Here is a 22182-nt window from a genome sequence, read left to right as displayed (position 1 = left end):
CCCCCAAATGTTTATAAATACTTTAGGTTTCATGGTAGGAAGGAAGCTGTCTTCTCTCAGTGGACTTCTAGTTTAGACTAGCTATACAGTCTGTCAGTCATAATTTCTGGGAGTGTCCAGTGAGTGTTCAATAAGTAACCCATACCACCCCCCCCCACCCCCCGAATGTCTGCCTTTGGCCTATCATAGAATCATAGAATCATAGAATCATAGAGTTGGAAGAGACCACAAGGGTCATCGAGTCCAACCCCCTGCCAAGCAGGAAACACCATCAGAGCACTCCTGACATATGGTTGTCAAGCCTCTGCTTAAAGACCTCCAAAGAAGGAGACTCCACCACACTCCTTGGCAGCAAATTCCACTGTCGAACAGCTCTTACTGTCAGGAAGTTCTTCCTAATGTTTAGGTGGAATCTTCTTTCTTGTAGTTTGGATCCATTGCTCCGTGTCCGCTATGCTATATTGTAAACCGCCCTGTGATGCTTGGATGAAGAGTGGTATAGAAATTTAACAGTACAATGGTACCTCGGGTTAAGTACTTAATTTGTTCCGGAGGTCCTTTCTTAACCTGAAACTGTTCTTAACCTGAAGCACCACTTTAGCTAATGGGGCCTCCCGCTGCCGCTGTGCTGCCGGAGCACAATTTCTGTTCTCATCCTGAAGCAAAGTTCTTAACCCGAGGTACTATTTCTGGGCTAGCGGAGTCTGTACCTGAAGTGTATGTAACCTGAGGTACCACTGTAGTAGTAGTGGTGGTAGTAGTAATCCATCATGATTTTCTTCCATACTATCAATGTGCTGATGAGGAGCAGCTCTGGGAGTGGTAGATTTGCCCATGGTCAATGGTGTGGTTCTCACCCTGCCATGCGCCATCAGAAGTGTAGCCATCATGGCTTAAAGGCTTATCCTCTATGGTTTTGTCACATCCTGTTTCAAAGCCATCCATGCTGATGGCCATCACTGGCTCTTGGGGGAGCTAATTCCCTGCTCTGTGTGAAGAAGCCCTTCCCTTTGTCTGTCCTGAGGATTCCTCTAACATTCAGCCTCATTGGATTTCCACAAGTTCTTATATTATGAAAGAGAAAGCCTTTTATGCACCTCAGTCATGCCATCTCTTACTTGCTTTTCCTCTAAACTAAAAGACCCCAAATGTTCTAAACTTCCCTCATTGTTTCATCCCCTTGATCCCTTTTCTTGCCCTTTCTTTTTCTAACTCTGCTATATCCTTTTCTGAAGTGAAGCAACCAGAACTTTACACAGTATTCCAAATGTGGTCTCGCCAAAGAATTGTAAAGTGGCCTTATGAGACTGGCAGTTTTATTTTCCGTTCCCTTCCTAATGATGCCCAGCACGGAATTTGCCTTTTTCACAGCAGCTACACAGGGGGGTGGCATCTTTATTGAGATCTCCACTGTGAACGCAAGGTCTCATTCCTGGTCAGTCACCACCATGTCATGTTCTTCTAGGGCCATTAGATGGCACTCCTAAACCATGTTTCATTTCACAGTGAGAAACATATGCTAGAAGAGGAATCTTGAAAGCTGAAGTTTAAGAGAAGGTGGTAGCAGACAAAGGCTGAGAGCCACTAAGTCCCCCCCCCCCCAGTAGACACATCCAAGGATGCCCGTGTCCAGGAAAGCAGCGAACCTGACTGCCATCTCATTTTTCAGAAGGGTTATAGTTTTAACTAAAGAGCCAATGTGAACAACAGAACCTTTGGCCTGCATTTTGCTCCTGAATCTCAGCCTCCCACTTCCATTTCATAGAACTGTTTCATTTCCTTCATTTCCTTTGTTACATTTCTATGCCCCTTTACACTCACGTGAGTCGCAAAGCGGCTTATAAACAATAAATAACAATGACATAACAGAACATCACAATTACTATATAAATTGCATATAATAGCTAACAAATCAGTAAAATTACCTACTTCTATAAAACACTATTAACAAAAAAAACAGCAAAAATAAGCTACATAGCACAACAGCAATGAAAGTCACAGTATAAGAATTGTGGAATTGGAAGGGACTCCAAGGGCCATCTAGTCTGGCCCCCCGGCAATGCAGAGATCTCAACTAGGGCATCCATGACAGGTGGTCATCCAACCTTTGCTTAAAACCCTCCAATGAAGAGGAGATGCCACTGCCTCTTGAGGGAGTCTTCAAATTTGAGTTTAACATCTGCTCTGAGGAGAGTATCTATTGCTAGAGGAAGATTCCTCGTAGCTTTGATAGGAAGACCGTGTTGAGTGTCTTGGGAGAGTTTCCGCCAGGAGTGAACTGGAGGGCTGAGTCTGAGCACCGTGAGGCAGGAGCTGTGGGAATACAGACTCCCTGAGTCTCATTCTAGCCAGGAGGGGAGAGGAGTTCTTCTAGGGGGGAAAGACACTTAAGCCAGTAACAAACTCTGGGTCTTTTATACTAATTGGAATACCTCAGGAGTGGCATTGCTAAGAGGTTGGGTTACTGGCGAAAAGTGCCACTCCCACTTTTCAACTTTTTTTGTAAATATAACTTTTCTTGTTTGTTCACCTTCTGTCTCAAACTCCAAATCACAAAGTTTTCCTTCACACAAGACCTCCATAAGATGGCCTGTGTATAAATTTGTGTAGTTGGCGTACCATGTGGTGGGTCTGCTATATTTAATTGGGGGCAGTTAGCAGGGTGAGTCCACTCCATATTAATTGGTGGTTAGTGGTGGGGTCTGCTACAGTCTCCTTCCCCTACAGGAACAGGAGCTCCTGTCACAGAATCTCCTCCCCCTCCTGCAGTTCTGCTGCTCACATCGATGCTTGACAGCTAAAGCACAGACAAAGGGTTCCCTCAAATAAGACCTTAACAGAGTGGAAACCTGGGCCAAAGCTAACAAAACGAATTTCAATAGGGACAAATGTCAGGTTTGCACTTAGGCAGGAGGAACCAGATGGACAATGTAAGATGGGGGACAACTGGTTTGCCAGGAGCACATGTGAAATGGGTCTCAGGGTCTTGGTGGACCACAAGCTTAACACAAGTCAACAGTGTGATGCAGCAGCAAGAAAAGCAAATGTTCTTCTAGGCTGCATCATCAGAAGTCTAGTGTCCTGATCATGGCAAGAAATAGTCCCACTCTATTCTGCCTTGGTTAGACCACACCTGGAATACTGTGTCCAACTCCAGGCACCACAATTTAAGGATAATGATCTTATCATCATGGTTCACTAGGTGCTGTGGAGGATGTGTGAGGCTGGGAGAAGCATTCAGCTGGAGCTGCCCCAGCAGGCAGGGATCGATCTTCTTAGATTGTTAAACAATCCTTGAGCTCCTGGGCTGCTTTATATAAAAGAATATTTAAAGAAATCATATAAATACCCCACAGTAAAATACAGTAAATGAAGAAAAACAGAAAGCAGGTAACATTTCCTGTGTAAGAATTTAATTAAAACTAATCTAAAAGGCCTGTCCCAAAAGATTTTCTCCTGGCACCAAAGAGAAAGCAGATGGCACCACATAGGGAGGGTACATATAGCAGGAGACGGCCCTGCAAGTACCTAGGTATGAAGCTATGAAGGCTCTAAATGTTAAAATCAGCCCTGTGAATTGCATTTGGAAACAATCAATGCAACCGTTTCAAAACTAGTGAGATGCACGCTGCACATTTGGTCCCAGCGAACCTCCTAGTCACTGCATTTTTCATTAAAAAGACCCTCCAATTGTCCCTATTTTCCAGGGACAATCTCTGATTTACAGAAGCCGTCCCAGTTTGTGATTTGACCCTGGAATGACCTTAGAATCAAAGAATCGTAGAGTTGGAAGGGACCCTGAGGGTCATCTAGTCCAACTTCCTGCAATGCAGGACTGTGCAGCTATCCCATACGGAGATTGAACATGCAACCTTGGCATTATCCGCACCACACTCTAACCAACTGAGCTATCCAGGCTGACCAACGTGAGGAAAAGAAGCTGGAACTGCTCTGCAGCTGAGGCAAAAAGCAGGAGGACTTCAAAATGTGACTATAGGAACTTGAAGCTGATGAAGAAAGTTTGCTACCACTTTCAGGACAACAAAATATGATTTTGGGGTGCAGGAAAATCATGGCTGCACATGCATTTCAAGTCTGGCCGTGAATATTAAGCAGGAACCATGTACATTTCACTAAGCAGGCTTGTTGTGCAGCCCTATACACATCTACTCATGAGTAAGTCCCACAGTGTTCACTGGGCTTTACTCCCATGTAAGCATGTTGAGGACTGTAGACCTGGACCTGGTTCACACATGGACATGTGAGCATGCGGACTCCAAAAGAAGAGATTTCAGACACTTTGCTCTTCCCAGTTGTTCTGCTGCTACACTGAGCTAAGCCACAGCTGGGCGTAGCATCTTGTCTGAACTTTGTGGTTCAGCTCATGTATGTGCTCCCTGCAGACTAACCACAAGGTCTAATCAGGGTTTGCCCTATACTGTTCATGGATGTCCCTATTTTCACTAGAGAAATGCTGGAGGGTATGGTATGCGACCCCCCAAGCCAAGGAAAAAAGTAGCTGTACAACCTTTAGAAGACACCTGAAGGCAGCTCTGTATAGGGATATTTTTAAAGTTTAATTATATTTTTATATATGTTGGAAGCTTCCCAGAGTGACTGGGGCTTTCTAGTCAGATGGGCAGGGTATGCGTAATATATATATATATATCTCTGTGTGTGTGTGTTTGAATAGGACATCCCTATTTCCATCAGATAAATGTTGTGGGGTATGATTAAACTGTATTTTCCAAATAGCCTTCAAAGGCAGGTCTACCTACAATGCATTGCAGTTATCCTCTCCTTCAGAAAAAGCAGCAGTTGTGGCCCTGTCTGGATTACGACCACAGTATGGAGCAGGCAGACCCCCTTTGCCACATTCCTCCTGAAAATCTTCCCCCTCCCATACAACTCTTTGCTTCTGATGGGTTTTACGTTTTTTTAAAGGGTACTTTTTGAATACAAGATAAATGATATAACCTTGGCTGTGGCAAAATTCCTCTTGGAAGTAATAAGAATTAGAAATCAACATGCTCTGGATAAAACTCTGTAACTGCCTAGCAGTTTTCCCTGTATCTCTGCTGTATTTTGCTTTGGAAACTGTGTCCCTTAGCATTGGGCCCACATTCCAATTTTAAATCCTAGGAGGAAGCAGGATTAAGTATTCTCAGAACCTTTTTCTTAAGTGTATTTCTGTGAATGAAGAGTTAACATTGGAAGCAGCCCACAGGATAGTGCATTAGTTCAGTAAAACGAATACTTATCAATCTTGTGAAGGGTGAAGCTGCATTATTGTATTTGTGGGAATACAGCAACAGAGCCCCATGTTGTTCAAACCACTGATCAAAGCTTGACCTGGAAGCTTTTGATGGACCCACCGTCCAATTTGCCCTGTTGTCAGAAGCCATGCTTACTGGTCAGTTAGGGGTTCCATGGGCACTCTGCCATCTAAGCACTTTTCTCAGCTGATCCAGTCGTTATCTCTGGCTCTCAGTCCAGCTTTCATGTACTAACAGAACTCCCCTTTCTGCAAATGGCGGCCCATTAGAATTTGCTTTTATTTGTATGGTTGTGTGTGGGGACACTACCATGTACTTATATGGAACTGTTCTCTCTCATAGCATTTAGGGACAGTTGGCACCGCTCATGAACTCTCTGCGTGCATCAGGACATGCATGGGGCTCTGGACTGAGGTTACCCTCTGCAACCCCTAATTTCACAATCGTTGAGGCTCGGAACTTGACAATGATTATTTATAATGAAATTTACAGCTTTCAATATTACCATTAAAAAAAATAAAGATGGAAGCTGAGAACTTAAATACAAATGAAGTTTTTATTGACATTGTAAGAAACATTTTATTCCTCAGTACAAAAGGGCTAAGTGGTTCTGAAAGCCTAAGTACAGTTGATATGTACACAGTGCTAAGTTCCTTCAAGCTGATCTAAGGCTTGGAGAACATCAGATCATAAATGCAGATTTATCAAATGAAGACCACTAAGATCTGTTACATCTGAACACTATTCCTATTGTATGTAAATGTATTTACACATTTTTCTTTAAAAAAAGAGATTACACTTTTTATAAAAGTAAAAAAAAAAAGTTGAGGTGAAAAAATGAGCATGAGGTTTTTTAAAAAATCTTACAAATATGCAGGCTGACAAAAGCGAACTTTCTCAACGACGGCATTCGATTCCTATTGGACAATAACACATGAATGCCTAAGATTCACAAGACAATGTTCAGGCAGTTTTATTAACAGTGGTATGTGCTGTTATTGTAAGAGCAGCCTTATAGCTAAATTTGGCACCATTCCCCCCGCTGCTTTTAACCAAAACAACTCAAAATAAGGCACATCCATTGCAGGAATAGAAACACAGTTTTTTCATGGAAAAGGTCAAAGTGTATCATCAATTGAAGGAGGCCTAACCCATGACTTATCCAACATCATCTTAGAATTACTGGAAAAGGAAATCACATTTAAGACAGAAATAACAAAAGCTCAGAAACTAACCTTTATTACATAGTACCATATCAAGACCTTTCTTCAGCAGAGATAGAAATCTAAACTGCAGCTCTGATGCAGAAGTTCATGGAGTTGGGTTCCAACCCATTCTATAATGTTCCTTACAGCACAATCCTAGCCGTATTTACTCAGAAGTAAAGTTCCTTTGTTTGCTCATTTGTACCTGCTTGTAATTGACAATGCAAAAGGATAACACAGATGGGGAAGGTCCATGGAAGAAAAGTTAAACTGATGGGTATATGTATGTTTCTTGTTACGGTCAACAAAATGCCTTTAAGAATAAACTCTGGTCGTTACTGTTCTTTGCGTTGAAATAGATTAGGCTTCTGTGGTAGAAAGCAAGGATTTTTAGCAGTGCTTACCTTCCCTAGTTAAGGTTGCTAGAACTGTTAAGAACTTAGGAGTGAATTCATGCAAGTGGGTTTCCCACTTCATCTCAGGGGCACCAAACTCTGAAGTTACAGAAGACATTTGCTGGTCACCATTTAGACATGCTAAATTCAGCGCAAGTCTGGATTATTTGGGGATGAAGTCTGAAAAATGATTTTTCCCTATGAACCTGTGGCCGAAGTGATCCTGAAGAACTGTGGCAGGTAGAGTAGCCTCTAGAACAAATATAAAGTGTGGCATTTACATTATTAAGTAGGATAACTGGCAGGCGAGAAGCCTCTTACTGTGCTTCTGAAAGATTCTCAAATTTAATGCATAACAAGGAGGAAGTTCCCATAACTCTGGGACTGTTGAGATGACTTAATTGTCTTGACTTTGACTGGGATAAAGAGGGAAGTTTCAAAAATCCCCATATACACAGTTTTGAAGTGTCCCTCCCCACAATATAGCCGAAGCTAAATTTAGGAAGTGGCCTTTGACAGGAGTGCAAGAAATTGCAGTTAAAAACCAAACAATCCAACATGAGCCAAGCGGCATATCTTTTTATCTCTTGCTTCCAGTCTTTGTGCACAGGGGCCATTTTGTGACTTGGTGATGGGTTGTGTAAGATACGGTTGGGGCAGACAATGATCCAGAAATTCACCCTGTCAGCTTTTGCTTTCTAAGTCCTGTATTATTTTTTGAGGGGAGGTGGCAGTAATGATAAGGGTCGTAATTATTGTGGACTTTCAGAAGGCTCTGCGGATGGAATGGGCACCTATCTTCACGCCTAAAGCTTTAGGCTGCTGCTTCCTCCAGTCCATCTTACAAACTACTTAGGAATGATGTTATTGCAGTCGCACCCAGCATAAGCAAAGAATATGAACATCTAACCTCCAGCTTGGGTCTCTATCTGACAATACTTCCAGAGTGGGAACTGCTACTGTGAGCAGGAAAGGCTACAATGCTTAGTTACAGGAGCATGTTTGCATGTGGAGGTTTCCAGGCTCAATCCATGCATCTCCTGATAAAAGGTCCCTGCTGAGACTCTAGACATGTCAGTGGGAAGATCTGTCCATTTTGGTTTCTCCCACTTTCTCCAATTTTAAGTTCAGTTCTCTACATTTCCATGTTAGTTGTGATTTACATTCCTCATGAATATTCACCAGCATTTTTAGTATGGGAGTCTGCTGATATGCACATTTTCCCACACATTTTTGCCTAATGTAGACACTTTTTTCGAACACTTTGGGGTCTTATTTGCACTAATATGTGCATTTCTATGCACTCTTTATCCTAGTAAGTGCAGTTTTTGTATACGTTACTTGGCTGGAGAACTGCACATGAACATTTTGAGAAGTGTGAATTTTGAAGGATGGCTCTGACTTGTTTTGGAAAGTGCAAGTAAGGCTAAGTTTTCCAGTAAACAATAACAGAACCATACCCCCTCCCCAGCCTTACCCTGGAGTGCTTGGATCATAGTGGGCCAGACAGAGGAATAGTATGACTTGATGTAAAGGTATGTGCTCCTTTGACATTGCACCAGTAAATTTGGGAAATACACGGGCAATGCTGGTAATGAGAGGGCTGGGTTGCAGTCTCCTTGCACAAGTCCTAAATGTTCCACTATTACCATAGTGGTTCAGGAGGGACACACGTTGCAGTAGCCTTGGTTACCCTGAAGGCAACCTTGGAGGAGTAGAAAAGATTAGCCTCTCCAAGTGATCCACTGCTAGAACTTAACTTCACACACAAGTACATTCTTCCAAACAGGACTTCAATGGTCAAAAACATTACAATAATTTTGGTTTCAATTGTTTTATAGGATGTTTGTGTTGATTGTTCTTCTAAGCTCAGAAACATGATAATGAATAGATGGCAAATTAACTTTAATACTCCCAATTTTATGGAGAACCCTCTACATCAGCAACTTTCAGGAATGTGGGATACTGAAGATGAGATTCTCCACACAAGGGTTAAGTTGTTTTGCAGTGTTACAAACAACATGTGGAGGGTCATCATGTACCAGTGCTGGTTGGTGGCCTCAGTGTGTATACAATTGGACTGGTTTAATTAAAAACACAGCGGTTCAGGCTCTATTGGTAAAGAATCAACCAGGTGGGTTCAAATCATGGTGCTATAATATTGCCCGAGCCCAAAACATAAGAAATCTGATGCAGTAATAACAGCCCATTGTAATTTTGACATGATTAAGGGTTGAAGAAGTAGTGCAGCTGTTTAGTTCCAGGAAAATGTGCCTTTTGTAAGTCCACAAGCCTAGAGTTAGAGCAACAGGAAAAATAAAGTCCTGATAAAACTCAAGAGGTGCAAAGAAATCTCTAAAGTAACTTCTGCTTTTCACAAACCAATTCTTCACTTATACAATGGACCATTAAGAAACAGAGTGGGCTACTACACGGAATACAAACATAAGAGTCACAATCCAACAGAGCTAACTTGAGCTCATTTAAATGTATGGATGTAATTGTGCTTGCTGTTGTGTTGCATTGTGCAACAAGACTAGAAAAGTAACCAAGGTGGCAGTGAAAAATGAACAGGTCAGGGATATGTAAACTGAACTCTAGATGGTAGAGCATAAGAACGATATGAAGATTTTATAAACATTATGTAAAAAATGATGTAGTGTGAATAGCAACTTCTACATTTGGGATAGACCACCATGGATGGATATTGGTGGAAGAGCTATCAGAATAGCTGTTACTGAGTGAAATGTTATTGTACTGAACTTATTGACAGATTCCCTGTCCCAAAGGGAACCCTTATTTTTCGGGGGGGGGGGGGGAGAGAATGATAAAATACACATTATGCAGAAAATGATGTGATGTTCTGCATGTTCTGTCTGTGGACTGAACCTTCTTTTCAAGGACTAGCGCCTCTCATTTTGTTCTGTTGTTTTGCTTTGTTCTTGCCTTCCTCTCTATCACACCTGCCTACTTGTATGGCTCATTTGTGCTTGAAGTTTCCGGCCCCATGGCTTAGGGTGATGAGGCAGTGCTTGGGATATGTAGCTGGAATTGGTGGCATTCTTGCCCCTTTCTATGAATGAAGCTTTGGTCGTATCGCCAAGCCAATGATAGAGGACATTTACAGCACCACTGGAAGGCAGTTATTGTTAAATGGAATTATAGTAAACAAGAACTAAACATTTTGAATATTATAACTTGAGCTTTTAAACCACTTAGATCTATGCATATTGCACTGAAGTGAATGCCAACAATTTGAACTAAACCTTGCTTAAAAGTGCAACTTGTGTTTACATTTATGTCTCAGACAAGCAGACTGATAATAGCACTCGCATAGATACTGATTTATTTCCATACACGCACATGTTCAAGTTACTCCCCATTTTGTAACAAAAGATGTGAGGCTTACTCATTATGCAATGGAGGTTTTGGAAACTGAAGCCAATTTTTGACATAAAAATGGGCAGTCATTTTGTCATTATTTTCTTTTTTAACCAACTTATTTTTATTGGAATATGCTTCAGAGTTATTTATTTATATGGTATTTTGTCTCTCCTCAGTCCAAAGCAGTGGTTTTCAAGCTGCATTCCAGAGAACCCTAAAATTTGTTAGATGCACTTTTACACGTTCTTAAGTGAAGACTTGTTCATTATCACTGACACACCCCCCCTGCAGTATATAGCCAATGTGGTCTTGGGCGGTTCCTCAGCTCAAGTAGGGCCATGATGAGACCCATCAGGCCAAGCCAGCACTCTGCATCAACTGACTGTGCAGTCTAGAACACGACTGAGAAGATTTGACTCAGGCAAAGCATTATGCGGAGAGGTCCTTGAATGCGGAAAACTTGAAAACCACTGGTGTAGAGCAATCGAAATGACAACTCAAACCATTACACGTGGTTTTTTTTGAATAAATTAGTTGCTTTAAACCATTCACCCATTCCTCTTGACAGGGTTTGCGTGATCAGTGCTAAGAGGATGGAACCCCAAACTTCAATATATATATGTGCTCCTGGTAATGTTGTGTCTACACGTTAGAACCTGGCTGTATAAGAACTCCAGCAACAACCATATAGGATTGTATTTCCTTTTGAGTTTCAGGAAGAGGCAATGCCATTTTATCAGACCTTCCTCAAAGATAAACCAGCATGCACATCACACATTTACATTGGCTTACAATTACAAAAAATATATAAACAAACAATAAAATAAAAAAGAAGCATATAAACATTGGGGGAAAAGGGGGGACTGAGGGTGTAACAATACTGATTCAGAACTGAAACGGAAGACAGTTTCTCCCTAGAACACTTTAGGGTTTTTCAGAGTCCTTATTCCATAAAAGGAATATACTTGAAACACATCCCATTTAGGTGAGATGAGACTGCTAAAGTACTTAAAGCAACTAAAAAAAATGAATTACTTTTTTAAAAAATCTTTCATCTCCTAAGTTGTGTATGTCTATTGCATAACAGCAAGAAACTTGCTTTCTTCTGCAAGTGAGGTCAACAAAGAATTCATGTCCCCAATGGCCATGTTGTTTGTGCTTATGGGCATGGCTGGGAATGTAAGAGACGCTCGGGGAGTGGTGAGGCGGGAGGAGTTGCGGGAGAGGTTCTGAATGATGCTGGGACTCAGGGCTCCTGAAATTAAGCTGGCATGGTCACCATCATCTATGATAGCATCAAAATCAATCTGCACGCTTTCGAGGCTGCTGGTGTCAATGCTGTCAACGGTGCTGGTTACCTGGTTGGCTCCTGGGGAGAGAAGCTCTGACGAAGTAGCATCACCCGCCCCCTGAAGCAGGCAGTTGGCTTCTGAAAGGGGGAAAGCACCTGTTTTCAGAGCTTGCTGGCTAAACCCTGTGGTTTGGTCATACAACTGACCAGAGTAATTCTGCATATTAGAGCAGAACTGCTGCGACTGACCTTGGGATTCTACTTTGATGCCATTGACCCTGTGTGGCTGGTTGGCATCCCTTATGTGTCCTTGCGGCTGCACCAAGTTATTCCTTGACGTGTTTTGTCGCCTGCCACCCCAGTAGTTGGCACAGGGCTGGTACCCTTTCGCCATCACCAAACCTGATGGCTGGATCCCAGCATTGTGAGACAGTGGACAACTTTGTGGCCCTTGATAAAGGGTGGGTTGGGAGGGAGCTGAAACTTGCTCTATCATCATTTTATGGGAATGATTGACTTCTTGGCAGTAGATATCATCTATTGACTGATTATGAAGGTACTCCTGGTCAACCACATTTCTGCCCTGCATCCTGTTAATTACGTTGGGAGACTGCTCCTCTGATACTGCAGTGCAGCCAAAATTCTGCTGGTTTCCATTATTTGGCATGAAATTATTTCCCAGCTTTTGCCCTTGAATCACAATGTCATAGGTATTGCCCACTGGTTGTCTGCCAATACTTTCACCATACAGCTGTGTCTTATTTGACTGAAGGTGGTAAGAATGACTGGTGTCACTGTTGTTCATGACCATGTTCTGCTGTAAACTGCAGGAGCCGTTGTTGTCTAGAAGATGTTGATAGCCATTTTGCTGGGACACAGCATTTCTCTCCAGCCCATGGTGCTGCTGTTGGACGACCATGTTGTTATAGAGGCCTAAGGTTTGAGTGTGCTGGATCAGGGACCGTTGCCCACATTTTAATTTTGACGGAGACAAGTCAGAACTTCCTGAGCTTACTTCATTCCACTGAATTGGCAGGTCGTTTTTACTGGCCTCAGAGTTGTTTGGTGGAGGAGACTGGTCAAAGTTGTTGCCATACCCCAATGCTGAATTGTGATGCACTTTGTTGTGATCTAGTCCACCATTCGGCAGGTGGTTGTATGCACCCTGATTCTGAGAATTCAAATATTGGACCACGTCGTCCGGTAGGAGATCCTCATCATTCAGACTGCCATCTGCTTCCATTGTAGCAGCTTCCATGGCCACATTCTCAGAGATACTAGGAGGACAAGGGGAACAGTTGCGGAACAAGCCACCATCAGAACGGGTGTAGTTCTGAAGGATGAAGTTACGCCTTTCCATAGATGGAGGCAAAACAGGAGGGTTAAAGCTATTGAGACTGTTGAAACGCTGGACTCTGGGAAAGGAAAGGTTATCGGAAACTGGTCTCACAGGGTCACTGGCTCTCCTTGTGCTGTTCCCCAACACATCATGGGGCAGTATGTGTCGCCTGTTGTAATTGTTTGTCCCACCATCACTACATCTTCGGGGAGAATTCATTGGGGGCAGTGGTGACATTCCAGACTCCCTACAGTCACCCAATAGTGCCATTTTTGTTTTCAAGCTCATCCTCTCCATATTAGGGAGTGGTGTGGGTGGGGGTCCACCAGTAGCTGCTGCATATTTTGCTTTCAGCCGGTATTGCTGGGCAGGGGTCAGGCTGAGAAGACCTGGCAAGCCATCACACTGGCTGGCTTCACTGGATCGCCGAGAGGCATCCGTTGAAATGGGGTCGTAGGAATCAGTAACACTGATGTTCTGGAGCCTCCCCTCGCCTTGGGAAGCATCACTGGACCTCCGACTAGAGAAGCAAGGTGAAATCCCAGAGGATCTGCGGCTGCTCATGTAGGCTGAGCTGATGGTGCTGGTGTTGCTGTCCCTTCTGTTCAGCATGTTGAGCACAGTAATGTCCATGTTTGTGAGTTCATTTTTATTGGCTAGAATAGTCATGTTTCCTCCAATGCTGCAGCTGCTGCTTGAATAAGTACCTGGGGAGGGGGATAAAGAAAGAAGAAAAGACTCCAGGTTGATCAGGGGAAATAAAGAAATGGTACGAAATGTGCTACAGGCGTTTCCAAGAAAATGCCATTATATTTCCAAAATGTTGATGATGGGGCCAACAAGACTTTTGGATTCAGGCACACAAAGAGTAATGTTGCAAGATGAAAGAAAGCTGAAGGCATTGCCCAGACACTGGCCGCAACGCAAAACAGAATGAACAGTGCTGCCTGGTGCTGTGGGCAAGTTCCCACTGAGGTTGGGCAGGGCTGCTTCAGTTAGGTAGCTCACACAACTGAGGTCCACAATACTGTTCTATACAAAAATTAAAATACCTTCAAAGAGAAAAAAGCATGTTAAGAGTAGCACAACTACAAAACCCTAGAACTAGGTAAGAACTGGGTCTATGATGGCTTGTCTCTTGTCTCTAGTAGGACTCCACTGACTGGATCTGTGAAAGTATGCAGTCTTTTTTAAAATGTAGATTACAGTCTTAATCGAACCATACTGAAAGCCAAAACTGCAAAATACACAATTCCATAAATTATTTTGGGATAATTTGAAAGCCATTCTTCCAGATCTTTTGCATGACATTCCAAACAACATTATAAAATAAGCAATTATAATAATTTCTTTTCTTTTCTGTAGTTCCCTTTATTGGAATGAACTTAAACCAGAAATAAGAAATACCACAGATATTTTGCATGGGGGGCTGCAGTTGAAGGAGTTTTGCAATGAAGTAGAAGGAAAAAATCTTTGGGCAAAAATGGTGATGCGTCCTGCGATGGACTCTGGGTGTGTTTTGTTTCCCAGCTCCAGTACTTTGGACTAAACACAAGAATTCTACCATACCACTTTCAAAAAAATATTAATAATAAGAATCTTACCACCTTCCCTAGTGTACCCTTCTCCCTGGGATAATACTTTGATATGAGCAGGAAATTAGGTTGCAATCCTATACATGCTGACCTGTGAGTAAGCACCACTGACCTCATAAGGTCTGAGTAGACATGCATAGGCTTAGAGCAGAGGTTTTCAACCTTTTTGAGTCCATGGCTCCCTTGACCAACTACATTCTTTCTGCGGCACCCCTGGGGGCTCAGGAGCCCATTTATGTCACCCCTTGCCTGCAGAGCCGGCAGCTCCTCACCCCTTCTTGAACCCTCTTCCTTGAGGAGTGTTCCCTCAGCCTCCTCTCTCCTCCCCTCTCTCTGGGAGTCCTTTGGGCAACTGCAACGGCCACCTCGGCTCTCTGAGCTGCCCCGCAGGGGCCTGGGAAACACCCCTGGCGAGCCCCAGAGGACCATTTGCCTGGGCTGCTGCAACAAACAGCTGTGGAAGCCTTTGGGAGGCAGAGACGTGAGAGGGCATCAGAGGACAGAGTAGCCCTGTGGAACCCCTGACTATCATTCAAGATACCCAGGGTGCCACAGCACCCTGGTTGAAAACCACTGGCTTAGAGTATAAGGGTCTAACTTGATTAAACAAATCTTATTCAATTGATCAACTGCTCTACCTACTTTAAATAATATACTTATTTAAAATTTGCATTTGAGTAGAACAACAGTTCTGAAGCAAGAAGCATACTTTGCTTTCAGAAACTGGATAACTGTGCTGTACCCACATCATCTTAAAACAGTCATTCCACCTGTGAGAAAGAAAAGGAGGAACTATCTCTTTTAGGAGGGTTGTGTTTGTTTTTTTTTGCAGGTTTTATTTATAACAACAGTAATCTTTTCTTAATCACTGACTTAGTGCAGCACCTTTTAGTAGAGTATCTTGAATCAATTAATGCTCTAAATTGGTTGCATTCTGAGCAAAAACCGTATTTTGCATGGAAGAGCATTTAAAAAAAGTGATCTCCACTTGTGGTTTGAAATGCTGTATCCCAACTAAAGTTCCATGGCATAATTATGTGGTGATCATGTTGTTCAGCTTTGACCCTGTGTGGTGTAGTGTTTAAGAGCGGTAGATTCGTAATCTGGGGAACCAAGTTCACTTCCCTGCTCCTCCACATGCAGCTGCTGGGTGACCTTGGGCCAGTCACACTTCTCTGAAGTCTCTCAGCCCCACTCACCCCACAGAGTGTTTGTTGTGGGGGAGGAAGGGAAAGGAGAATGTTAGCCACTTTGAGACTCCTTCGGGTAGTGATAAAGCGGGGTATCAAATCCAAACTCTTCAAATCCAAACTCTTCTTACTTGACAATTTTAGTCGGAGAAGGGCCTATTAACACTCCATGATTTAGTACTCTCAAATTAGAATGAGCATGCACTTTATTTAGTTGCATTATAATGGCAAAAGAACTAAAGAAACCCTGTGCAGGGTTGGGTTTTTTTTTGGAGGGGAGGAATAAAGTGTCAATGGATTCTAAAGTGGATTCATTCATTCATTATTTTATCTTATTGTTTAGAGAGCTTATATACCACTTAATTCCAATCTTCTTTAAGTGGTGTACGTGGAATATAATACAATGAAAATAAAATTCAGTTAAAACTATAAAATCAGAATCCAGTTAAAATGTCTGCTGGGACAACAACAACAACAACAACAACAAGCATTCTGTAGGCGGACCAGAAGTTCAACAGGGATGGGGCGGGGGGCTCTGTGACCTCAACAGGAAGGATGTGCCATAAAATTCGGCTCACAATACTGAACACACATGATGTACTGGAGCCATGCATCCATGCCATGGGGAACACGGACAGTGACTCCACCAAACATCTCAGTAACTAGGCAGGGATCAGGCGGTCTCTGAGGTATCCTGAACCCAGAAATGTATGGGCAGTCAGTGCTGGCAACAGTCAGTCCCCATCAATGGTCTAGCTGCAGATTATATTAAATGAGCATATCTTACCATTTCCTATGAGAGGCGGCAAAGTTGGGGCTTTGGAATGTGGAATGGGGTTCAGTCTTGGAAGCACTCCACTGATTTGTTTCAACCTTTCCAGCTTAACTTGCTCCATCCATTTGGTCTCTGTCATATTCCTCCTGGTCTGCAAGCCAAGTGCTGTGGTTGCTGTGGAAATGGTAGAGTCCATGATAGGGGTTTCATCTATGACACTGAGGTCTCCTACACTACCTCGACTGGTCAGATTAAGCTCGGTCCCATTGTTGGAATAGGTGCTGACGGGGGACTGCTCGCTGCTGCATGTAGACTGACCACCAGGGCTTGGCTGAGATGTCTGTTTGGAGGAGAAAAGATATTGGGGGGGGGGGGGAGAGGAAATCCAGTTAGAAACAGAATGCACCTAAGATCCACCGTGCTTAGAGAAAGGCAAGACAGAACTCGGAACTGTGTTTATTTCTCAGCCATCTTGCAAGGTACCTCAATTATTTATTTAAATGAGGTACCTTGCAAGATGGCTGAGAAATAAACACAATTTCATTATTAAGAAATGCCTTACTAGGTCAGAGTCATGCTGAGGCAAGGACAGGATGCTACCAAGGACTCTCTCATCATACCAAACCACTTTAAGCTTCTGAAATCTAAGGTTAGGGCCTGCTCTTCAAAAGAGGGTGTGTGTATTCGTCTGATGTTGGACTTGCGCGTCTGGAGTAACAGCCTTCTCCCACATCAGACAAAATGCTTTAAAAAAAAAGCTACTGAAAATGAGAGGGGTCTCGTGGCACAGATGGAAAACATTCCCTTTGTGAGTTCAATACAGTGGAGATGCTGGAAGTAGCTCATTAATTCCTGGCCAATATGATCATCTGCAGCTGAATGGCACCAATATATGTCTGGCCCCATCTCCATGGAGTGAGCCAGTTGCTAGTGTTATAAAGTTAATATTCAGAAGGGTCTGGTTCTCATTGCAGTGCAGCATCCTTAGTACTGTGCACTGGCCAATACAGTGGTACCTCGGGTTACATACTGTCAGAGCTGGCTCCGGGTCCCAGCTCACCAAGGACCAACGCTAGCCGGTAGTACAGTATCAAAGTCTTTATTGAAGAATAGTCTCCATTTACAAATCTCAGCGTCCCAGCTCTACGTCTGAGCTTTAGACCGGCGAAGCTCTATCTGGATCTCCGCCCCCTGTGCACCAGCTTAAAACTCTAATCTTACTCCACCTCCTCCTTCTCTCTCTCTTCCTCTGGGTCTTACTACCCCCCGGGGTCTCTTCCCTCCTGGACTCTTCTGACGCAGAGCTGGACCCCTCTGACTCCTCCCCCTCTCTTCGGCGTGCTTTAGGACCTGGCTCCCTACCCGGGCTGCCCACCTTGCCGCCCTCCTGTACATTTGAACTTGGCGCGCGCGCGCGTTTAACTTTCCTGATGACCGTTTCCTCGCTCCCTGACGAGGGTGTGGCCACTCCTGCTTCACGCTCTCCCTCTGCCTGCGCGCTCCCTGATCCCGATGCCTTGGACTCCTCCCCCTTACTGCACTCTGGGGGGGAAGCTGGTCCGGATTTCCAGCTGTTACTCTCTGAGTCCCCTCTGGCCCCTTCCTCCCGAGGTGTCCCCCTTGCCCTGACCATGGGGGCCCCTTTCTGTGAATCCTCCGAATCACTGGAGAGACTCAGAGACCTCGGACTACTGTCGCCGCTGACATTTCCTTCCGACTCCTCCCCCTCGCTCTCCGTTTCTTCCCTCTCCTGTGACTCTGCTCCTGAACCCCTGACATCCATCCCCCCCTCGAAGCCCCCCCTTCCCCCCTCCCCTTCCTCCGGCGGGGGTGCTGGGTGCTCCGTCGTTGTGGGGGTGAATGGTGGATACAGTTCGTCCCCCGTGGCGTGCATCCAGTTAGAGAAATCCGGCTCGTCCTCCATGTCTTCGCCGACCTCGTTCTCCTCTGCTTCCATCTCCGTGCCGCCATGCTCGAACCCAACGTCCTCCCCCATCACGTCCATGTCCCTCTCACCCTCGTTCCCCTCTGGGTCCGTTCCCTGCCAAGGGCCCCTCAGCCACCTCTCCTCTCCTCGATTGTCCCACCAAAACGAGCGGTCTGAGGCAAACCCCGAGGGCGAGCCCTCCGGTGAACGTGTTTCTAATGCTGGTTCTTCGTCCGATGTGAATCCCTGGAACGTGCTGGTAGAAAGCGTGGGTGTGAAAAGCCAGTCGTCGAAATACTCGGCTGGCATGGGCCTGTGTGGGAACAAGGCATGAAACTCCTCTTTGAGGAGAGGCTCGTCCAGGGCATAGTCCGGCACCCAACTGTTGGCGCTGGCCGGGGTACCTTCCCTTGCGAGAAAATATTCTACTCCCTCCTCCCCCCATCTCGAGTCCAAAATCTCTGTGACCTGGTTGATGGGTTCTCTTCTTGGCGACTCCCTCCTTGGGGGGGCCTCCCTATACGGGTCTGGTGCCGTGCCCTGCGCCTGAAATCGGTGAGGTGCTTTGTAGGGCGTGAGCACCGACCTATGGAATACTGGGTGCATTCTGGATCCTTCCGGAAGTGTCAACCGGAAGGCCACCGGATTGATCTGTGCTTCAACTCGGTAAGGTCCTAGTTGCTTATGTCCGAGTTTCTTCTTAGCTAAGGATCTGGTCGGCACTGCGTGGGCCGCTAACCACACCCAGTCTCCCACCTGTATGTCTTCACCAACCCTCCTGTGCTTGTCAGCCTGCAGTTTGTATGCGTGCTTTGCAAGCTCTAACTGCCTCCTAAGCTGATCGTGGACTTCCTGCAATTCCGCCGCCAAGACTTCCGCTGCCTGTGGCTCCCCCTCCCCTAGTTTCTCTAATCCCGGGAAGGTTCTGGGATGCCTCCCGTTGTTGGCGAAGAACGGCGTCACCCCTGTGGACACGTGCTTCGTGTTGTTGTAAGCGAACTCAGCGAGTGGCAGGTAGTCCACCCATGTCGTCGGCTGTTGATTTGCATAGCATCTCAGGTACTGCTGCATGATGGCGTTGACGCGCTCCGCTTGTCCGTTGGTCTGCGGGTGTCTCGCCGACGCTAGGTTGATCTTGACGTTCAGGAAACCCATCAGCTTCTGCCAGAAGCTCGAAATGAACTGGCGCCCCCTGTCGGACAAGATAGACCGTGGCAGTCCGTGCACCCTGAAGACGTGGTCTATGAACAGTTTGGCGGTCTGTTCTGCTGTGGCCACCTTCGCGCACGGAATGAAGTGGGCCATTTTAGTGAACATGTCCACCACCACTAGCACTGCCGTTTTACCCCTCGAGCTGGGTAAATCCGTGACAAAGTCCAGTGCCACCCTCTCCCACGGTTCGCTCGGGGTCTGCAGCGGTTCGAGCAGTCCTGCCGGAGGTTTGTGCACTGACTTGGCCCTTTGGCAGGTGTCACACCTCGAGACGTACTCCGCGACTTCCCCCCTCATCTTGGGCCACCAGAAATCTCTGGCAACGAGTTCCGCCGTCTTCTCCTTGCCGAAGTGCCCGGCGGTTGGCGCGTCGTGCAACTGCTGCAGTACTTTCGCACGGAGCTCATCCCCCGGTACATAGAGTGCTCCTCTGCGGACGAGCAATCCGTCCCGTATTTGGAACTCGTCGTTTTTCACCGTGCCCTTGCGCACCTCCTCCATCTTGGCTAGAGCGAAGGAGTCCTCCTGCAGTGCTCGACGGACCGCCTCCAGGTCCACGGTTGCGGAAGCGCACGCCCACGCTTTTTGGGCGAAAATGTGCTTGGCCGCTGCTGGCGCCGCTTCTTCGAGGTATTGCGGCTTTCTGGACAGTGCATCTGCCATGATGTTGTTGTCGCCTGGGATGTATTCTATCCTGAAGTCGAAATCCGCAAAGAACTCCGCCCATCTGATGTGCCGCTGGTTCAGGAACCTTGCCGTGCGCCAGTACTCCAAGTTCTTATGATCCGTGCGAACCTGCACTGTGTGTTTGGCCCCGATGAGGAAGTGCCGCCACGCCTTGAATGCTGCATGAATGGCCAGTAACTCCCTGTCCCAGATGGTGTAGTTCTGCTCTGACTTGCTGAGCTTCCTAGAGTAGAAGGCACACGGTCTCCAGTCCTCATGCGGGTCCTCCTGCAACAGTACGGCGCCCACGGCTCTGTCTGAGGCGTCCGTCTCAACCCTCAGCGGTTTGCTGGGATTCACATGCAGTAGCTGCCCTTCGGACGAGAAGAGACGCTTGAGGTTCTGGAAGGACTGCTCCGCTTGCTCCGTCCAGATGAACTTCTTCTTCTTGGAGCTGAGCGTGTCGGTAATGGCCGCTGTCTGCATCGCGAACCCCTTGATGAACTTGCGGTAAAAGTTGGCAAACCCCACAAACCTCTGGACCTCCTTCCGATTGCGCGGGCTCTTCCAATCCAACACCGCGCGAACCTTGGCGCTGTCCATGGCGAGCCCCTTGTCCGACAGCTTGTAGCCCAGGAAATCCACCTCCTTCCTGTCGAACTGGCACTTCTCCAGCTTTGCGTATAGCCGATGCTCCTGCAGTCGCTGCAGAACCTCCTTGACGTCCCCCTCGTGGGTCTCCTCAGATTCTGAGAATATGAGGATGTCGTCCAAGAAGCAGACGCATTTCTTGTAGAGAAGACCCGCCAGGACATGATGCATGAACGCTTGAAAACAGTGGGCGCCATTTTGTAAACCGAAGGGCATAACTCTATATTCATATGTGCCCAGGGGCGTGAACATGGCAGTCTTCCACTCGTCCCCCTCCCGTATGCGGATCAGGTTGTACGCCCCTCTCAGATCCAACTTTGTAAAAACGCGTCCTTTCCTCACCGTTGCCAGCAGGTCATCTATTTTGGGCATTGGAAAGGCTGTGGGCTTGGTCTTTGAATTTAAGAGCCTGAAATCCACTACAAGTCTTTTTTGGGGCGTGTCCTTTTTCTTCACAAAGAATACAGGACTGCCCCCCGCTGCTTTCGACTCCCGGATGAAACCGCGCTTTAAGTTGAGGTCTATGAACTCCTTGAGCTCCTGCAGCTCGTCTTCAGACATGGAATACAGTTTCCCGGCTGGCAGCGTCGCCCCTGGCAGGAGGTCAACCTGGCAGTCATAGGGCCTGTGGGGAGGCAGCTTGTCCGCTTCCTTCTCGCAGAAAACCTCCAAAAACGCTGCGTACTTGCGTGGCACTGCTTGCAGCGTGCTCAATTGTAGCTGCGTGTCTTCCCCTCCTTCTTCTTGGCTACGAAGAATGCAATGTTCCGCGCAATAGGAGGAACCGAAGGTCAATTGGCGTTGGTACCACGCCAATGCTGGACTGTGCCTGTGCAGCCAACTCATGCCCAAGACTACCGGCGTGCCTGACAGTTGGGTGACGTTGAAGCTGATGACCTCTTGGTGATTTCCAATCCGCATCACCATTGGTTGCGTTTGGTGCACCACCTGCCCCCCTAGCAAGTCCCTGCCATCCACTGTGACAACCTTCAGGGGCAGTGTGGCTGGCAGCAGTGGTATATTGTGCTGCTGAATAAAATCCAGTCCTATAAAGTCGGCGTTGCTGCCGGAGTCAATGGTGATCGGCACTTCCAGAGTGCTTCCGTTGGGCAGTTGGAGAGACGCTGTAAGCTGCACCACTGGTTTGGGTGGGAGGGGGTCTGTGGGCTGCAAAATCTCTGGGGATTGTTTCATTGATTTGTCTGGCTGGACCCCAGTACCTCTTCCTCCAGCCAGACTCTGTCGTTTCCCTGCTGCGTTGCTTCTGTCACTGTTG

General features: G+C 46.0%; 1 protein-coding gene across 5 annotated transcripts in view; it reads right to left on the bottom strand.

Annotated features, from left to right (window-relative positions):
- Positions 1 to 5813: 5813 nt before the first annotated feature.
- GLI3 (GLI family zinc finger 3) overlaps positions 5814 to 22182 on the bottom strand; it is a 253340-nt gene continuing 236971 nt past the window's right edge. For all 5 annotated transcript variants that reach the window (XM_083407003.1, XM_083407001.1, XM_083407002.1 and 2 more), the window contains 2 exons: positions 16463 to 16790; positions 5814 to 13597 (listed from right to left, as the gene is read on the bottom strand). In XM_083407003.1, coding sequence (XP_083263129.1) covers positions 11334 to 13597; positions 16463 to 16790 — 2592 coding nt within the window. In that variant the 3' untranslated portion in view covers positions 5814 to 11333. The remainder of the gene's footprint in view (positions 13598 to 16462; positions 16791 to 22182) is intronic.

The sequence above is a fragment of the Podarcis tiliguerta genome (genome assembly GCF_965153285.1).
Source record: "Podarcis tiliguerta genome assembly, chromosome: 12".
In the NCBI taxonomy this organism is placed as follows: domain Eukaryota; kingdom Metazoa; phylum Chordata; class Lepidosauria; order Squamata; family Lacertidae; genus Podarcis; species Podarcis tiliguerta.
The sequence above is the reverse complement of the archived record's forward strand: the minus strand, read 5'-3'. Positions and strand labels throughout refer to the sequence as shown.